The sequence below is a fragment of the Pagrus pagrus genome (assembly GCF_965226575.1).
Source record: "Pagrus pagrus genome assembly, chromosome: 21".
NCBI classification, from domain to species: domain Eukaryota; kingdom Metazoa; phylum Chordata; class Actinopteri; order Spariformes; family Sparidae; genus Pagrus; species Pagrus pagrus.
Window position 1 is genome coordinate 9,286,112 of NC_140208.1, and position 20,638 is coordinate 9,306,749.

The 20,638-nt window shown below is 41.0% G+C and overlaps 2 protein-coding genes across 2 annotated transcripts; one reads left to right on the plus strand and one right to left on the minus strand.

Annotated features, from left to right (window-relative positions):
* Positions 1–2,108: 2,108 nt before the first annotated feature.
* ghitm (growth hormone inducible transmembrane protein) lies at positions 2,109–6,726 on the minus strand. The gene is made up of 9 exons (XM_084342644.1): positions 6,621–6,726; positions 6,110–6,268; positions 5,224–5,326; positions 4,819–4,930; positions 4,590–4,731; positions 4,322–4,430; positions 3,978–4,166; positions 2,830–3,001; positions 2,109–2,742 (listed from the first exon to the last, which is right to left on the minus strand). Exons 2-9 carry the CDS (start codon positions 6,239–6,241, stop codon positions 2,655–2,657), a joined length of 1,047 nt encoding a protein of 348 aa, XP_084198770.1. The 5' UTR covers positions 6,242–6,268; positions 6,621–6,726; the 3' UTR covers positions 2,109–2,654.
* Positions 6,727–7,025: 299 nt separating this feature from the next.
* chst3b (carbohydrate (chondroitin 6) sulfotransferase 3b) lies at positions 7,026–19,217 on the plus strand. The gene is made up of 3 exons (XM_084342643.1): positions 7,026–8,376; positions 12,539–12,754; positions 12,929–19,217. The coding sequence occupies exons 2-3, from the start codon at positions 12,675–12,677 to the stop codon at positions 14,163–14,165; spliced, it is 1,317 nt and encodes a 438-aa protein (XP_084198769.1). The 5' UTR covers positions 7,026–8,376; positions 12,539–12,674; the 3' UTR covers positions 14,166–19,217.
* Positions 19,218–20,638: the final 1,421 nt, after the last annotated feature.

Genomic DNA, 20,638 nt, shown 5'->3' on the forward strand with positions numbered 1-20,638 from the left:
AAATTTCCATTTTGCCACCCGGGAGAGTTTTACACCTTTTTTATTTATTCATTTTTTTTAAATCAGATCCCCTCAGATGCCGGCGTTGTGCGAGTGAACACTGCCTCGCAGTTCTAGCGAGGTGTGTTAACTTGCTTGACTCACTCGCATCAGAGGTGCAGACTTGTGCACTTCCTATGTTCACAGGTATAAAAATAGGGTGTGACGTTCAGTGACACACTCAGACATCCTGCTGGTCCGGAGCCAATGATAAATCTGCTCTGTTCACGAAAATAAACACAGAATCCAAGAGGAAACAGACAAGAGCTAATTAATAATAGCGCTGCATAAATAAGATTTAAGGCAGGAAATGTGGAACTATGAAAACATAAAGTGCTTAATTTCAAAATATTATGTATTTGAAAGTACAGAGTTATAGTCAGCAAAATACAAAAAGTACACATTAAGCAGGATGTCCCCCTCGCCTTGCTTGTGAGCGACTGAGCCTTTCGAGGATGCCACAAGTTTAGTCAAACATTAATTATATTATCTTATATGTCAAAAAGCATTAGAAATGATCATATTCTGTTTATTGTTAATCCCTTAAACTCATAAATGTCAACCTCATGTAGTGAGGAGATCGCAAAGGTCATTAGGTCATGAGTCATGGCCAATCCATCCATTAGCTATTGAGACGTTTCTGTTTGGATCAAAGTGCTGGAATGACCAACAGGCCATCGTGCTGGCATTGCGTGCACGGTTAAAAATCAATTCGAAGATGACCTGAAAGAACTGTACCGTCAAAGGCTTAGGCTGATGTGAAACCTAAGTCTCTGTGTCATTATGTAAGAGAAAGAGCTCCTAGGGTCAGAATTTTTAAGGTATTGTGGATGAAAGTGCTGACGCTATAATCATAACATTAAAAAAAAGACGTGCACGGATTCATTGTCCTCCGAATTTGTTGATATTCTTTTTCTCTCTCTCACAAACACACAGTGAGACAAACCACGTCACGCCTACGTCGAGCAGTAAAAACCTTGGACCCTAACCAAATATTGGTCATCAATCTGATTCTGAAAATGACTGACAGAGAGCAACTTTTATCCCCAGTAATGCCAGATCTCCACATGCTGAAGCTTTCCCCAATCTCATCCATTATTGCCCTCTTTATCCCTCCCATCTGCAGGGCTTTTCGATACACAGCATACATGAATCATACGTGTCCTAAACGCGAACATGATCCGAGAGATTGAAACGCTGCCTGGCAGCTGCGGACTCCACGTGTACGTGCTTTAATGAAGCACCTGCATATTTACAGATGTTAGCATCTGTTGCAAGTGCCCTGGTTTGGAGGTTTAATTTTAGAGGAGCGGCCAGATGGCGGACAAGAGGATTACTACGCTAAGCCTTTGTCATCTGCTGCTACACACTGACTGTTTATAGGCAAATACAAGGTGGACCCCCGCTGGTCCCTCATATTCTGGTCTGACCTGCTGAGAGTGTGGTTGACAAATAGTAAGATACTTTATGTGAGTTTTGGCTGATTTAGTAGCAGCGGTGAGAGGTTTTCTGATTTTAGACGCTGCCCACAGTTAATCTGATCTGCTGCTCAAGTAGTTTGAATGTTAATGGTTTTACAGATTACTGACTTTATTTGAAATACGCACCTAAAACACAATTATTGTTGCCATTAGACGTTTTTTTGTTAAACAAAGTGAGTGGATTATCCCATTCTTTCCAAACATTGTGTTGCCCAACGTTCAATGTTTGATCAGGTTGTCTACAGGTATCAGACACTTCAATTTCATGGTTTTTAAGACATTTTCAAGATCATTTCAACTAAATTCAAGGCAGATTTTTGGACAAATTATCTTTCTTCTTCTTCAAGCATTGCAGGTAGGTAAGTAGTATATATGTACGAGGTAGGGTAATCTCCTTTTTGCCTCCCAAAACATTAATGCATGTGTGTAAAAAAACAGAGTAAAAAAACATGAACAATACCAGGACCCTGATACTGAAGCATGTAAACAGAATTATTTTAGGGCTTTCAGGAATCATGTCAGCTCACCCTCTGCTGGATTTTAAGAAATATTTTCAAAAGACACAACAGCAACATCTGACAAAAAATGTATTTGTTTATTGAATGACTTTTATTGTTGGAATTATTGAGTATTTTTCCAGAAATATATGAACTATTTCCATCCTCTTTATCCCATCACAGAAGTGCAATATCAGTGTATAGTGGAGCATGTGTATACAGCACAGTCATTTATTGTACTGCGAGTCTGGATCAGTCTATGGTGTAGCTTTTCTGTGCCATATGAATGACCTTGTTCAACTCTCATTCTCATTATAAACAGAAACACCACCAAGTGGAAATAAATATAAAACATAGAGAATACGAAGGACATCTGAGGCAGGTGAAACGATGCAGACAGACGGATTTGACCTGTCTGTAACCCCCAGGATTAACCATATACTTCCACCATCAACGTAAGAGCTCTGAATTTGTCTGTGCAATCATCTTCTTTGAACACTTACAAAGCCTTCATGTTTATTTACCAGTTAGATGAGACTAAGAGATAACGCCTGGCGTATGCTGCTAGTAATAAACCACGGTTTTGTTGAAGCTCTGTGGAAGGGGAAACTGAAAGCTGAAGTCAAAATGCGAATGTTTACTTCCTTCTGCCGCCACCTCCGTTAGCCAGAATCATCACCAGTCTCATGAAGATGTTCAGTGTGTCCATGTAAATCCCCATACACCTGTTAAAATACAGATAACATGAAATCTATTACTTGGTTCAGGTACAAAACAAACAGCAGAAAGTTAAATATTTCCCTGTTACTTACGCGTTGATGGGGTCATATTTCTGTGCAGCATAGAGTGGGTGTGTCTCTGCTCTCTTGATGACCTTCTGTGTGTCATACAGGAGGAACATGCTGAACAGGACCAGGCCTCCATAAATGGCCACGGAGTACAGGCCTGCTCCGAACGCTGAGGTTGGTGGCAGGAACATTGATCCTGAGGAAGAAAGAAACTTGTGAGACCGACTAGTACAGATGTGGCTTTTATTTATGAATATTATTTTTATAATTAGGGCATTATAATATATAAAAAAGGTGCTTGGCACAACGCTTATTATGGTGACTTAATTATTAACATATGTACATGTATAAATGTATTTGAACATGTGTTTGTGAATTATTTTAATTACCTGACAGCATCACTGTGTTTATAAATCGAGCCATCACAGAAATGAGACTTGCTCATGACTGTCAGATTTTTTTCCACAGCTGCCACCAAAATTTCAACTGATGATTATTTTCATCCTAATTAATCTGCTGATAATTTTCACACTTTATTGTTCAGTCTATAAAGGGGCTCTATATAACAATTTCTAGAAATGTACCTATTTATTCACCGTTATCTCTTATTGTGTCACATCAACCAAATCGTTTGCATAAATCAGCTGACGATGATGTGAAGTTCCTCATGTGGCACCTTGAGGAAACAGCTATGGTAAACACACCAAACACCTGATACTTAGCTGTAGGCTTTCATTAAGTCAGTGGAATAATGTGTTTTCACCAAGTTCACATCAGGACATTTAACTCAAGATGTTCATACTTCTGTACTTAAAGTGTCATAAGGTGTAAACACAGCAGCACAGAGCATCTGTCGTGCAATAGGAACACTATAGTTTACATACTGCACATTAAACATTTAGTTTTAATACAGTGCTAGACAACTTTGTAATGGCAGGTTACCATGGTAACTTTCCAGAGGTGTTGTCTCATGGTGTCTTGTCTCATATATTAATATAATCCTGTGTATGAACCTTCATCTTAATGAATCTAATACGGATTATAAATATGAGATTAATATTTCGAAGGCTCTATCTCATTAACACCTGAAAGAAGATGTCAACAGGACCCTTTGCATTGGTGTGCAGTGCACCTGAGACAGGATTCATGAGATGAAACTGTGTTGTACTAACCAATAGAGGAAGCGAAGACCACTCCAAAGCCGACTGCCAGTGGCCCGCCCATGTTGAGGAACTTCTCACTTGGGGCACACATGGCCACAGTGGACAGACCTCCCACGATGCCTGCTGTGTACCAGGCAGCCCTCATCATCAGAGGTCCTCCCAGGAGGGTGAGGGGAGCGATGACAGCACCCATCACACCTGATCAATAAAGCAAGACGATAACTAAATAGCACATTCAGTCTTACTATCTAAGCCTTTACATGACCGCCCTCTAGTGTTCAATTAAGGCAACTACATCACAGAAACAACAGGGCTGAGAAGAACAATGTCATAGAGTAATAATTCTTACAAACCTGCATGGAACATCCAGGCGAGGTGTTTGGGCACTGGGCTGTGCTCATATGAAACGGACCTGACCAGCATGCCGGCACCAATCATAGCCGCAAAAGTTGCTCCAATAGCCTGAGTTAGATCAAACATCAGGCATTCATATTAATAACCTGCAAATACATCTAAAAAATGTCAAGTATGTGCGAATCATTACTGAAAGGTACAGACATTATTTAACTAGCTTCATGATGTGTTAGCATTCATTTAAACCAGATGTTTTATAAAGCTTACCAGCCAGGATCCTCTCATCATCAGACCCATAAGTGCGGGGGTCCTGCTCACAGCTACAGCTGACAGAGCTGTCAGTCCGACACTGCCTGCAAAGTACATGTAGGTGGAGTGGATCCTGTCCTTCACGTACTGAGGCCAGATCCTAGACACAGATGGAAAAGCCAGGTGAATATGTAGCTTATGCAGTAGCGTATGTGCTTTGAAACAAAATCAAAAAGCTGCAACTTACACTGCTTTCTCGATGGCACCGATTTCATTGGACATGCCGAGTCCATAGTAGCACAGAGCTCCAAGCCCAACTGCTGCACCTCCAGCCAGAACCATCCTGCCCATGCTGTCAACTGTGTACACAACAACATTTTAGACACACTTCTTTTGCACTACGTAACAAACCAAAATACTCAAAAGTGTTACAGATCAACGGATTGACTTGGCTGTCAGGTAAAAGGTTTGAGGTTTGTGCTTCAAATGGAAATTTTAGCATTACAGCGATTTAGGAAACTGTCAAAGAAGGCTCCAAACTGTGTGAGCTCATTATATGTTGGCATAACTACGGCTTGTTGTCCATTTATGTAAAAATACAGTCTTTATATATTTAGAATATTTAACTACTAGTAGATACAATGGTGATTACTTTTAATGGCGGTATCTGTTGCTGGCTCAAAAGCTGCTTCTTTGAGCTGGTCTTTTGTTGTCCTCCCACGGCGGAAACCAAATCTGGTCTTAGTGGAAAAACCCTGATGGAAGAAAAAGAAACTTCACACAAAACTGCAATTGTGGATTTATTACATAGGATTTCATGCCATCAATCATGTTGATGTGCAAACACCATTTTATTTTACTTTATTTCAACTACGTTGATGTGTTCTGCAGTCTTGTTGACACAAAAGTTTAACTTGGAACAAAAGTAATTCATGTGATTCAATTAAAAAGGGCACTGATGGGACAAGAAGGCTGCTGCTGCAGGGATCCAATTTGTGATCACATGACAGATTTTAAACCTCCGAACTGCTGCCGACATCTCTGATTTGTAATGCCATTTATTCTGAATATTTGCAGGATGCAGTTTTCTACCCTGGAAGTTTCTCTATTGCCACTTAACTTGTATTACTTTGGTCCCTACTCACAGCCCTGGATGAGGCAGCTGATAAAATATGAGGCATCGACTCACTTAAGAAAGTGAGTTTACATAACAAATGGAGGTGACGTATTGTCTGGCTGGCAGTTAGTCTGATTCTGTTGAATGGTATTTGGTTCCTGCATTCATCAACAAAGGACACAAAATCTGCAAGATAAAATGAAAATAAACACGTCTTGGAAACACAATTTAAGGCATGTTGTATCACATGCAATGTTTTGGGGGTAGTTTCTTAACAATCAGTGCCTATTTTCTAATGAAATCTAATATGTCTTTCTATATCTGCTGTTTTGACGCACGATTAATGTGAATTTATTTTAATCTAATGGTGAATGGAGCAACCAGAAAGCCATGAATGCCAGCCTGATGGTGTTTACAGTACCTGCTGGGGCCTGAGCAGTGGTGGACAGGCCTTCAGGGTGGGTGTTCTCAGGGCTGGGGAGCCCTGCGACAGCACAGGACGCAGCCCGGCGAGAGGAAGACTCCTCAGGCACGTCAGCCTCGCCACCAACATGGTTGCAATATATTATCCTGTATCAGTCTGAGGGATGAACAGAGCGTCAGGTACATTATCTGACAGCCACGTCGCATAATGTTTGAACACATAACGCCAGCTTTTATTTATTACAGTGAGAGTCACAATGGTATAGTACTGTCGCCATTACACCGACCACTTAGTGAATAAAATACACTTTATATCACGTATCTTAGTTACCTAAGCTAGCTAATGTTAGCTAGCACGACGTTACATTTAAGACTTTCACTGTAAACTCTTCGTGGACTACCTGTATCACAATGTTTAGACGCTTTAAATGAATTAACTTTAACAATAAACAGTTTAATTTATCATATATGACAGAAATGTAGATGAAAATTGACGTTAGGTTACATACCGAGAGAGAAACGTTCGTCTTTCACCTTTCCAGAAACAAGTGCGCAAGTTTCTGACGCAATTGTTTTGCAACCTTCGTGAAAATTCTGTTTTAGTACGTCATCATCACGCGACGCGTTTGCTGGGAATTGTAGTTCTTAATCGGGTCGCCTTTCATAATCCTGTAAAACTTTAATCCGCGGTGGAAGAAGTATTCAGGACGAGTAAATATTAATCCATACATGTAAAAAACACTACTTTACAAACAAAATCCTACATTTAATGTTTTGCTTAAGTAAAAGTGCACGTTTAATTCACAAAGAGTACTTAATGTATCGAAAGTAAAAGTAGGCTGCTTTAATTCAAACTAGCCTCCTTCAGACTGTCATTTAATTGTACACCATGTTATATGTATATGTTGTGTGTGTGTGTGTGTGTGTGTGTGTGTAGGCCTATATATATATATAAAATCAGAACTGAAGTCTGTGTGTGTAAAGAGTGATGCTTTCATGTTGTAACCTGTCAAGGCGGAGCTAATTTTGAACACTACATATTGCAAGAAATAATATTTTATTAAATGATCTTATAGGGTTTTTTAATCTGCAAATTAACAAACTACAGTGGTCACATAAATTTAGTAGAGTAAAAAGTAAGCTATATTTCCTCTTGAAAGTACAATAACAACAACACTTCTTGAGTAAATTACTTGTATTTTTATTTGGATTTAATTTAATTCACTCAAAATCATGTTGTAAGCAGAATCTGTTGTAGTGGCCATTTGTCAAAAAAAATAAAATAAAAAATAAATAAAAATCTAGATCAAACTTTAAAATGCAAATCAAAGAGCCACTGCTGCACCATGGGCTTGTATTGTATGCAGGTAAAATAAGTTCAATGTCCATTCAAAGTTCTTCTTCAGGTTTTCATGGTTTATTTTTCCAAAAAGCAAGCAAGCGAACAAATAACAGGAATCCCGCATAGCTCTCCTGCACTGGTACAAAAAACAAAACAAAAACATAGGCCCACCCAGGTGCATCGTGGCCCTACACCTACCCTTCTCTCTATAACCCTGGGTGCCCACGGTGTTACCAAAATCCCCAAACAAAACAAAGTACTAACTCGACTAAACGTAACGTGCTAAACAATAATTAAACTAAACCCCAACATCTGTAAATGTTTTGTTGTTATCCATCTATAAACCTACAACAAAACTCAATATGCACATTGCGTTTTCTCCACTAGGTGGAGTGCTTACCTCTTCTTTGGCTGCGACTACATCCACCACTAAAAACAGAAAAATGGACCTAAATCACAGCATCATAACAACAGTATCAGACCAACACCTTGTTATTCACCCTGACACTGTTTCTCATGTGGTTTCAGTGTATATGATTGTTTGATTTATATGTTATTACAGTAGAAACGGGGGGGTCTGTTTGGGGGGGTGGTGACTGTGCGCCTCCTGCCTGAGGCTCCGCTCCTTTGGACCAAACTTTGCCATGTGATTCACTGAGTCGCAACTGTTGCACAGACTTATCATTCAGTTCACTGAGCAGCCTGACCTGCAGCCTCCCCAAACATGATCCCATCTCCTCCGCAGGTTTTACTCACTCAAAGCAGTCAAGCTACTCTTCACGGATCGGGCTGTTTTTTGCTGCACATGTGAAGTTTTTCTCGGGATGTGATGGAATTAATTTGTGTCCGGAGTCGCTCTTTGACGAAAAGGCTGCTGACGGATGAACACAAGCGGACTTCAGACAGCGCAGCTCATCACGATGGTGGGTATGGAGAGCGCACAAGCTGTTCCTTCTGTAATTAACCAAAACTTAGAAACTAATCATATCACATGAGAGGACTGTTAAGCTCCTTTAACACCCGAGAACTCACCATAAAACTGTTGTACATGTCTTACATGAAAAGGACAGTGACTTTCATCATGGGGCTTTTTTCTTTTTTTTATTAAGAAAGCATGACTTGTTTGTCCAGTTTGTCCTTTTGACCTTTAAAATGCAGCGCATGCTCTCCAGAGACTAACCACTGTGGCATTAACAGTAGCTGGGGTTTTCCCCCCATTAATCTTTCAATTCAACCTGATTATAAATCAGCAGTTGCAAAGTTGTATGCCAACACCTTTTACGTACAAATGTGCTGCATGCTCTCTCCAAGTGCAAAAATCACCACATTGTCCCAAACAGATTAAACCAACAAGCATGAATCTCGCCCACACTCTGAGCTTAATTAAACCTGTTGCCTGCATGCCATACTCCTCTACTCCTCCAACACCCTGACTGATCCAGCTCAGCTGTCTCTTCTGAGAAAATGTCAAGCTGGCCCTGCATCTATTCACAGTTTATTAAAAAGTATAAGCATGTGCCATTTGATTAAAGACTTTTAGATGAGAAACAAATACAGTATATATGAGTATTTATCATAAACCTAGACAAAAGTTTAACCCGCCTTTTTAAGTGTGAATACACTCATTAAACTGCCAGAAATCGTGGCGACAACAACTATTTTAAAGTTGCCTGTGAGTCTAATAACTATCCCAGCAGTTTAACTGACCACAGACTCTCCAAACAAATGGCCTGATTGACAGGATTGGGAGGGTTACTTTAAAAATGTATTCTGATACCTGTTAAAAAATGTAGTCAGTAACCTAATCCAAGTATCACTATAATTTAGTAATGTAACTTGATTACTTTCCATTACTATTGGATGACCTCAATACCAAACATATGCAAATAAAGACAAGAGAAAGTACTCATCAAGATTACTTTTATTTCATCTCAGTACATGAATTGTAATCCTTTCAGAAATCCCCTTTTTTTAGTGAATGTATCATTTTTTCGGTAACTTTAACAGTTAGTCACCTTTTTTGTATCCTAATCATGTAATCCCGTTGCATGTGTTACATTACTCACCAAGGCTGATGATTGAACACATCCCACTTTGTTTTAATTTTGCATGTGGCTAAGGTACTCATGAGATAATACGCTATATAAAGATAGAAAGTAATGCACTATCGCAGTGTCTGTGTCTGTGTATCATGACTGTGAATTGAGTAAAATGCATCCTTTTTTATATGTTCATGATGTGCTTTGTAGGCCATGTGACATTTTAATTTGCACTATAGTAACAACAGCCTTCAAATAAAATAAATGTAGCTTAGTACAAATGTACTGTACAGTGTTTCATTCACTGATTTAGGCTATAACACTGCCCTTCATAACAAACAAACATTTTACAAAAATAGATATCACAGTATAACCGGTGTCAGAAAATGACAGTTGACACATTTCTACCATCGCCCAATCTTATTCCAACTTTGGTATTTTCCAGTCTGTTATTTTTGTATCTGGAGACACATCATCCTGTAATTATCACGCCTACATACTGTGTTTCAGAGCGGACTCCTTTATGAAAAACAGGATTGGCATGTGATATATACTGTATGATATACACTCGCAATATCTCAGACAAAGTGTGCTGGGTGGTGTTTTTCATTTGTCTTCACATACGATTCAACATTAAATAAAAGACGGCTATTAAAAGCATTTATAGCGAGATGATAAATGGTACAGTGGCGGTTTTGTCATGAGCAGATGATCAAAAGTGTCATATGCCTCAGTGGTTTGTGAATATTCAAGAATGTCCGCTCATGTGTGTGTGTGCATTGTTTTTTTTTTTAGTTTCGCACAGCAGATGCAATAAGCTGAGATAATTGGTGTACATCTAATTTACCACACAAATGACAAAACCTCAGACACACTTATTTTCTTGATGAATTGTTTATTTTAAAATCACATATGGAGAGAGCTAAAACTGCTTAAATACATACTCAATCCTACGTCTTATTCGTTAGGCCAAATCACTTCTGGTGTTTGTCTTAATTTGTTCAGGTGCAGCCACAGTAGAACAAAAACTACTGCTTTAGTACAACTGCGGATTTACTCAAATCTTTTGTTAGTTTTCAGACAAACTGTGACTGTTTTTGTTAAACGACCACTAACGGCTTAAGGACTAAGTAATTTCCTGGGGTGCAGCCGACTATCTAACCACTTCTACATGACTTGTAACATCCAGGGGCTTAGTCACTGACCCCTGTGACGTGTGAGTGACCTGGGAGTTTATGTTCTGCGATCTCAGCCCGAAGGAGGTTTAGAGTCACTCCTGTGTAAAGAGACCTTTGTGGTTGTGGCATGCGGCAGGGTGGTGCAAGACAGAGCTGATTTTTCCTCCCGCTGAAAATGTGTCTCAGTGCACGGGCCGTTCACCTTTTCATTACACGTCGTTCCACGTCAACAGTGCTCTCTATTGGAGCTGTAAACTTCCCATTCCCTTCTCGGAGAATTTCACAGCCAGTGTCCAACCCATTCCCTGTGTTGCGACTGCACTCTTTTGGCCTGCAGCTTCTGTGCTCGAAACTGGACAGAAGTCGCAACAGGATGTGAGAACTGGACCTCCAGACCCGGTCATGTATCAGGCTTCTCACTTCCTCCACAGCGCTGCATGTTTCGTGACATGACTACCTGACTGTAGTGAGTGAAAAGGTTGGTCTGTTGCTCGCGGCTCTGCTGATTAATAGCAGCAGTTTTCGCTAATGCGTCGGCCCCCTGAGCCTAGACCTGCAAACGTTTAACAGTGATCCATTAGAAATCTCAGACACACTCAGGTTACTGTGTGCAGCACCTGACAGATCCAATAAACAAATGTTTTCACAAACCCAGACGTCTGATCCAGGATGTAAAAAGAGCCACTGTACACCCCAACTTTTAACCCCCGGCATTTTTGTGAGCACACGTGCCAATTTTCCTCAGGGTGTCTCTTTTGCTCGTGCTGTGTTATTGACCCTTTCACTGACAGACAGGGTAAAGTAGGATTATGTTCAAATCCAAAGATTAGTCAGGGATCTGAGCCAAGCTAACATTATCTTAGAAGTTAAGTAATATCAATCTTTTAGGAATGTGCAAGACATACCCAAATAGGTATCATTAAATCCACTCATATCTTCTTTGAATGCCCTCTATAGACCAACAGATGTACTGAATGGCCTGCAGGCTCAGAGCTCTACAATTTATAGCTCAATGACAAGCAGGCTTTCCCCTTCAATTTCAGCCCTGTGCAGTTATACCTCTCAGTGTTTGGACATGTGTCCCGCTCAGTCAGTGTTTTAGAAGCACAAAGGTATATTATGAGGAAGCAGCAAGCCATTAGCCCACCACCAGATGGTCTACTGTACCAGTAACCTATGTCACTGAGGGCCTCTGTTGGAAAGATCTCCTCCCAGTGTTGACATGGAGGAGCAGCTGGCAGTTTGGACCACAGGCTGCTCTGCTACCTATCAGTGGGAGGTTGGGATTATCATTCTAACGCAGGCAGGCAGCTTTACGGTAGTGGAATTACAGTTTAATTACAAAATTGTGCTTGATTGCAGTTGTCTCTCCCCCATTCTTTAAATAACTTCTGCAAAGACGGACTCATAAACACTGTTTTTCATTGTGCACCAGCCTTCAGTCTTGCATGGTGGGTGGGCATGTTCCTGAAATGCACTGGTGCACTTACAGATAACAAGGACTTCCTCGTGGGAAGAACTTGCTTAGATTCCAGTACAACACACTCAGCTACTTTCTATTCTTACCTTTTTTTAGATGCAATTTTTTTTTTTGTCTCAGTAAATGTCTCCATGACTGGTTTTTGCAGAATATGCAGAGGTGATGTGCACGCCGAACAAATACAGGAACAAACGAGGGATGACTCTGCATCACAGTGCAATTTAAGAAATGCAACAATGAGCTGTCAACTTCCCCATTTCCATGAGTACTTTAAACAAATAGCTTAAAGAATTTCGACATAAAGAATTGAGACAGAAGTAGTTACTCGCAGCCGTGCTCAAATGTGCAAAATGTGTAACTGACAGGTTGATGTTCATTTCATTTATAGGATGAAACATCGCCTACAACGGGGAATACAAATAACTGGAAGGCTCTTTAAGAAGGCGACTGGAGACTTGCAAGATTGGCAGAACCTATTAAGAAGCAGTCTGTAAAAGCACATCCAGGCACAGCTACATCCAAGAATGAGGATCAAATACACAATATACATCGTCTTCTTTGTGACACTTGTTATCATTGAGAAGGAAAACAACATTATCTCAAGGTAAGTCCATTTCGGTGATGAATGGAGTGTTTTGTGATTTCCAAAGGATTTAGGAGTGTTTTTCTCTTCCCCTCTTGCCAACAGAAAATTACTGCAAAAAATGTTGAGTTAAATAACAAGCCTTTGACTTCTTTTCTGTCAACTTTTAACTCTGTGATTCCTCTCATCCTCCAGGGTTTCAGATAAGCTCACCTTAAAGCAGACCCCCCAGACCCCTCTACCGCCCAGTGGTTTCTCCCACATGCTGCTGAAGCACAATGGTTCCTTAACCTCAATCAGCAAGATGGACTCTGCCTTCACGTTGATGAAGCGGCGCCTGGAGAACTTCAGCGAGCACCAGGGGGTGGTGAGGAGGGGCAGGAAACACATCCTCCTGTTGGCCACCACCAGGACGGGCTCCTCGTTTGTGGGCGAGTTTTTCAACCAGCAGGGCGACAACATGTTTTACCTGTTCGAGCCGTTGTGGCACGTTGAAAAGATGCTGACCCTGGAAACTGGTGGCACCAATGCCACAGTGGCAGCGAAGGCGTACCGTGACGTGCTCCAGCAGCTCTTCCTGTGTGACTTCTCCCTGTTGGAGAGCTTCATCGAACCCCTCCCTGTCGACCACATCACCCCTGCCCTCTTCCGCAGAGAGTCCAGCATCTCTCTGTGCGAGGACTCGGTCTGCAGCCCCCCGATCAAAGGAGTCTTTGAGCCTTATCACTGCAGGACCAGGCGCTGTGGGCCCCTGAACCTGACCATGGCGTCTGAGTCCTGCCTCCAAAAGGAGCACAGGACCATCAAGTCAGTGAGGGTGCGCCAGCTGGAGACCCTCCGTCCTCTGGCCGAGGACCCACGCCTTGACGTAAAGTTCATTCAGCTGGTTCGGGATCCTCGGGCCGTACTAGCCTCCCGCATGGTGGCCTTTGAAGCCAAATACAAGAACTGGAAGCAGTGGGCTATGGACGGGGACGTGCCCATTGATGACGATGAAGTCAGAAAGCTGAAAGGGAACTGCGACAACATTAGGATGTCCGCTGAGATCGGCCTGAGACGGCCACCGTGGCTGCGCAAGCGTTACATGCTGGTTCGGTACGAGGACATTGCTCGGTTCCCCATGAGGAAGGCCACGGAGATGTACAAGTTTACTGGAATCCCGTTCACTCCACAAGCGAAATCCTGGATCCTGAGGAACATCCAAGCCTCTAAGAAGGCCAGTGGTGTTTACTCGACACAGAAAAACTCCTCAGAACAAGTAGAGAAATGGAGGTTCAGTTTACCATTCAAAATAGCCCAGGTCGTTCAGAAAGTTTGTGGGCCGACGCTGAAGCTTTTTGGGTATAAATCTGTCAGCAGTGAAGAAATGCTAACAGACAAGTCTATTAGTCTGATCGAGGACAAGATGTTCAACTTTTTATCACAAACATGAACCTGAACTCTGAACCTGATGCAGGAAAAAACAATCTTTTGGAAAATTCTGGATATTTATTAGGGTCTTTTATGCTGATACCGAGAGCTTTATGTTTTCTGACTGTGCTATTTAAAGCTTTTTACTATTTAAAACAGTTTGATGAAGAAAATGATTGTTGAGAGGAAAATACATCTAAAAGGTTTCGATTACTGAAGCAAGGGTGTTTGAAACAATATGGATACTGTACATATGGGTATAGCGAGGTCAAAATAGAAAGCTATCTTTGTTTTTGCACTTTTTTCTCTGTTTATCGTTGGCTTACCCTGCAAGTCTGTCAAGATGTATTTCCTTAGCAAATATAGGAGGTCCTGGGGGAGATGGCTGCCGGTTTGTGAACAATAATGACCTGTTTCACACTTCCAGGAATCGCCATTAGTTATTTTTGTCTGGCAACTTCTGAGTTATAAGCTGCTTTTACACCAAAGAAACTTGAAATGTTTATGCATAGCCCAAAAAATGAATTGCTTTTTATAGCAATTCTCATGGCAGGAAGAGGAAATACCAATATTTTGCCACATAATTTCTACGCATGAGATTTAGAAGTAATGTCCCATGTTTATTTATTTATTTCTTCTCTTTGCTCAAAGTCATAATGACTCCAGCTTTGAATGTTCTCCACAGGTTCTTTTCCCCTCTGCAGGGGTACTTTTCTTGCACACGTATACTGTAGTTTGCTGTACATGCATGTTTGTAATTGGCCAAAAGTTGTTTGAAGTTGTCCTCGGCACTGTAAGGACCCATTCTGTAAAAACAGATGTTTACACTGCCACTGTATGCAAACATTCCAACTGCAGCTGGTTTGCAGGATTGTGCGAGGTTGGTCGGCAGGTCTCTGTCTGTTGACACAAGTCTCTTGGCTGGTGAAAAAAAAGAGGCCCTGATACTTTGGCCGGCCAGACAGTTTGCTGATGTTCCAGTCTGTTCCTTTGTGCATTTTGTTTGTTACAATAAACCTTCTTTTACATGAACTGTTAAACATCTCACTTTTGGCATCCTTAAATGTGGAAAAACTGTTGTTCAGTTAACTTGTTCTGAAGGAGTTTAACACTCAAGCACAGCTTCCTCATTCTGTCATCTTTGCCAGTTATCTTTTTTTAATGATCATAAATGCTAAGCAACATAAACGGAAGCAAACGTGGCAGGAAGAAAAAGATAAAAAATGCGGTGAACAATAAAAGGAACACCTCTCAAGACGGTACACAGTAAACTGTTCTCATGTAATCAATACAAGCTTCATAAAGCTTCTAATGGAGTATCTCACTTCAGACTTTAGTGGATGACTCCTTGTTACTACAGTCTGTGTTTGCCGTGTTGTGTACCAAAAAGAAGGAACATTACATTAGCAAATAGGAACGGTGGGCACAAGTTGACCCACCGACACTGAAAGAGCATTCACAGATTATTTGCTTGACAACACGACAAACTCCGGCCTCAAAAATACCCACAGTTGAGTCAACATCTCCAAGAGTCCACTGCCAGCTAGCAGCTCTGTGAGGCAAATGCTAACATCAGCATGCTAACATGCTCAGATTGACAATGCTAACATGATAATGTTAAGCAGTTTGATTGATAACCATGGTCACGCTGTGGTTATTTGGCCATAAAACAAACTATTGGACTAATTGAAACTGACCGGATTTTGGCACAAGATGAAGGAGTTTTCATTTATCCCGAGGGGAACATGAATGTGTGTACCAAATATAATGGCAGTTCACATGATAGTCATGCAAAACCACAAAAGTCAGGCCATCACAGAGTCAGTAGGATTTATCCTTTGGGCACCAGGGACATCTGCACCAAACTTCATAGCAATTCCAGCAGATGTTGAGACGTTTTAGTCTGGACTGAAGTGGTACAACGACTGAACGAAACTACTCTGCTAACATGTCTAAAAACAAAATTAAAATTAAAAAAGGAAGTCGTGGTTGGGCTAAAAGAGAAGTGTATACGATGTGTTGTTGACCACATTGGAAAGCAAAAGCCCTGCTTTTGACGTGGGAAATGTGTGGGTTGAGGGGGTTTCCGAAGCTATTCGACCATGTGACAAGCACTTTCGATAGCATATAGGGCCCCCCCCAAAGCTATTCTTATTTGCTCGATTGCTAGAAAGACTTCTATCGGTGTATTTGTTGAGCTGTTTTGTGCTTTATGCAATAAAGAACTCTATATATAGAGTAAACACAGTTGTGAAACACAACCACTCACTGTTTTCCAAACTTCTTTACGTTTTGTAAGAGTGGTTAATTGAAGTGTACCTGGAGTCTTTGGCTCTACCTAAACCAAATGTTTAAGCTTTCTGCACACTGAGTAGTTTGTCTCTTAGGAGGCAAGACGGAGGGAGGCTGTGGAGGCTGCCTTGACTTTCAGTGTGTTTACCACTGCGGGCCCGGCTATTTAAGTCTGCAAACCTAGTAATTACCTCAACTTTACATATAATGTGGTCCAAGTCATTTTCGTCCACCTGACCCCACCCGGTTACAGAAATGCAGGAAAGCTGTCCTTCATAATCTTTCTCTTTCTGCCTGGTTCAATCTCTTCTACACAAGAAGCAACTTTTTATTCAAATACTTACGAATTCAATCATCTGAGCTCTCACACGTTGCACAGCAAAGCCACATCAGTGATCCTGAAGTACTTTTACTCATATCAACAGATCATTATCTGGTTAGTTTGGGGCTGGCTGTTCTATTTTAATGAAAAGTGTTCCCAGGTCTACAGCGTCTCAGTCTAATGAGGAGAGATTCAGCGTTTATAAACTCTTATATTGGAGTGGCTTTATGTGGGACGTGTGGAGGGTGGAGTAACTGTATGGTTGGAGCAAATATAGAATAACCACTTTCCACTGAATTAAAGCCTTCCCACCCCCCCTCTGCAGTAAAATGAGGGCACTTAGGTAACCCCACCCTCCTACTCTGTTATATGGTGCCCTGCCACATCAACCATGAGGGGTTTGAAATATGCAAAAGAGCCCGGGCAGAGGATCCAAACGATGCCATGCTGTATTATCTGTGATAAACAGACACAGAATTGAGTCAATTCAGACGTGTCTAGGAGCTACGCATAAAACTCGTGCTGCTGCAGACGATAATGATGGTTGAGGAGGAGACATAAATCTAAATACACAGTAAATCATCTCACACTGAGGAATGCAATTCATAAAACTCAGGTTGTTGCATGAGATAATGAGTGACTGTGCGAGGCGCGGGCGCAGAATTTCAATGCACAAAGCTCACTGTATGCAGCTGATGAGTGATGAGGAGACAAATTAAGCAGTTTTCATCCGTCGTATAAAACCAGTGTATTGGAAATGTCACCATTATTGAGTTTTCTCTCATCTTTGACCATTTCCCAACTATACATACAATCCATATGGGCTGTTTTCCAGTGTATCAGCAGATGTTGCATAAAGCCCTGTGTTGCATAGGAAGCACTTCTTGGCTAATATCATGCTGCTTCAAATAAAACGCTGCCAATAAAACCTGTTTTTCGCAGCCATTTATTGACATGGGATCAAAAGTCACGTGAGCTGTCTCGCTGTTATTAAAGCCAGACATTTTTCTAATTTTGAGCTTAAACAGGAAATGGTAACCTGGGGATTTATGAGTTTTTTTGTGCACATATACTGCCATAGACAGACATCAAAGATCTAATGTGGTTAAGTTTCCCTGCCACGGCTGCACTGATGTGTTTGCTGTCAACACGGCTAAAAGCAGTGCAGAAATGAGAATGAAAATTGGCTTCTTGCATACACAGAACAAACTTATCAACCTTGTGCAAAAATGTTATCTGCGTACATCCCTCGCTGTCTTCTTTATCTATGTCGATTCATCATTCAACAGGAAGTAAGCAACTGTTTCATTGTGACACAGAAGGCTGTTGAAATCACAATTGTCCAACTTGAACTGGAGATATTTTATCATGATTCACAGAACTATGGAGAAACATTTTAAAATTTCTTTGTAACATGAAAAATACCGCAACTTGTTTTTGTTTTCTTTGTTTTTTGAGTACTCCCTTGTGGCTGACCACGCCGTAAAAGCCATTGACAGGACGGAAATGGACGCCAATTTTCTCTGGATTTAGATTCAGCAAGACATGTGAAGAGTGCCCCTGCGACGTGGGCAGAGGCTCGAGCTGTCTGACCATTGTAGCCACCAAAACGTATAAAGACACGAAATAACAATAATTGTAATGACTGTGGTAGCTTAAAAAAAATGCAGTAACCAGCTGTTATCCATACAATAAAGTTCTGATGTTTTCTGTGAGGTGTTTGCCAAAAATGTGCGGCTAAAAACAATCTGAAAAACCTACTTCTTTAAAAATATATCAACTCTCACGAAGATTAAAGTGTAAACCTGATCACAGTTTACGTTGGAAGTTTGTTGATGCTCTAATCATCTCAGAAGATGACCTGTGAGAGCACCAGAGGCCATGTGACATGTGATAAACACCAGGAATTTTCTAGCGAAATACTGTGTAATCTTGGACTTCCCTACTTGGTTTTCTCTTGGCTGCATTTGTTTTCACTGGAACACACTTTATCATTTCGATTATGAGCTCAGTGTTTGTGCAGCACTGCCAGCCCCTCTACCCAGTCCCACAAGAAAACCTTAAGCATTACTCCTACTCTAAATTTAGATATCTATCCTGGTTTGAAATGCCAAGGATATTCCTTGGTTTAGGCCATCCAGCATGACATTTAGCTTCAGTCAGCCTCCAACAGTACAAACAATGGCTTTGTGGGTGAGGGGAGAGTTTAAGTAAACACTTGGGGTTAGGTCAGCAGGTGGTGCTGAGTAAACAAGACAACAATGCACCGCTCTGATTCTCAGTGAATAGGTGTCATTCCTGTATTTACTTACCTTTTCTCTTTTTTTTTTTTTTGCGTAAATACAATCGTGATACGTACATTTCAAACCCACATTCCTTCCTGAGAGGATTCAAAGCTACAAAATGTATTACTGCCATGCCAAAAAACAAAAATGCAGGCCATTTAGGATTTTCTACATTCCTTTAGCCTGGTGCCATTAACCAGAATCAGAAAGAAAACAAGTTTAATTTTTCCACTTAAACTTAGTTTAAATCACGTAAAATAACAGCATAATTTCTTGGAATGCCTGACTGTCATGAAAATACAGCATAGCTCAAATAAAATGAGCCTACTGTAGGTTGCTTGAGTACAAGATGTGCCACCATTTGCATGTTAAATTAAGGTCTGTGAAAGAACTGTTTCCACAGCCAGTTCTGGTGGGCATAACACAAAGCTTCAGTCTTCCCTTACATCAATACCTCCTTTTGTGTCAGCAGCAAGCCAGAGCGAAGAGGTCTTTAAAAAAATTTAGAAGTACTGAATGGGTCGCTCCATTTGTCCCACTCTGCTGGCTTCGCTCCAAATACAGAGTAAGTGCCTTTCTACTGCCACTATTAGTCACAATAAAACAGGCATTACAGTTTAGGGCTAAAAGGAGCAGAAGGAGCATTTACCAATTTGATGTTGATGCATTTACCAATTATAGATTAATCTCCAGCCTCAACTGTGTAATAACAGGCCTTTTCTTTTTTGACGTAACAGATGCCATGAGAGCGCCGACCATGTGAGGCTGTTGCGTGGTTGCCACAGATTAAAGGATCCAATAAAGTAAAAAAAAAAAATGTCTGTCAGTAGACCAGAATCACCACCGGAAGTATCCATTTTTATATGCAGGAAATGATGGTGGAGAAACTAAACCACAGACATTCGGAAAATCAAAATTGTGGCCTTTTATTCCCACCTTTTCCCTCACTTTGAAGTTTCCCAAAGGAGAAGCTGCAGACACAAAGAATCATTTGTGTTACTCATAGCGTATCATGCACCACTAACCGAAGGACGGAGACCGTTTATTTTGAGTATAAGTGGAGCAATAATTACAGACTGTCGCGCCCTATTGTGGCATTCAGGATTTGGAGTTGTCATAGCAAACATTATTATACTGTGATAATTTTAATATGGGTCAGTGATAAAAATAGAGCTACGGGCTGTATTAATGATATGATTTTGGCCACATTTGACCACAAACCACAGTGCTAAAAATAACAATGAATGCACCCCTATACTGTGTCATGCCACAGTAGGCCAGTGTGGTGCACATAAAAGAGGATCATATAGAAATTTGTCACGCTTACCAACATTCAACATTTGTAATATATGGCCAGAATTTTAATTTAAGACATCAGAGATAACTTTTTATCAACAAAATGTGAAGAAACAACAATGTCAACATTATGTCAAGATGTCTTTGTATACTGTTGCGGAGGTGTTGACTAAAGTTAGCATGCTAACCAGCTAGCCTGGCCTGATCTTAGTCATGGTCAGAGCCACTATTAATCCCCTGGAGCACTGTATCCCCTGCTGTCCAACTGACTCGTGACCGTCTTCCAGGCTGTGTTCAGTC

Excerpts from the sequence above, each read along its gene's own strand:
- ghitm (XM_084342644.1), bottom strand. The coding sequence starts at position 6,241 with ATGTTGGTGGCGAGGCTGACGTGCCTGAGGAGTCTTCCTCTCGCCGGG. Across the intron at positions 4,931-5,223 it reads AACAGATACCGCCATTAAAA|TTGACAGCATGGGCAGGATG; the intron begins GTAATCACCATT and ends TTGTGTACACAG. Across the intron at positions 3,002-3,977 it reads GGTCTTCGCTTCCTCTATTG|GATCAATGTTCCTGCCACCA; the intron begins GTTAGTACAACA and ends TTTCTTCCTCAG.
- chst3b (XM_084342643.1), top strand. The coding sequence starts at position 12,675 with ATGAGGATCAAATACACAATATACATCGTCTTCTTTGTGACACTTGTT. Across the intron at positions 12,755-12,928 it reads GAAAACAACATTATCTCAAG|GGTTTCAGATAAGCTCACCT; the intron begins GTAAGTCCATTT and ends CTCATCCTCCAG.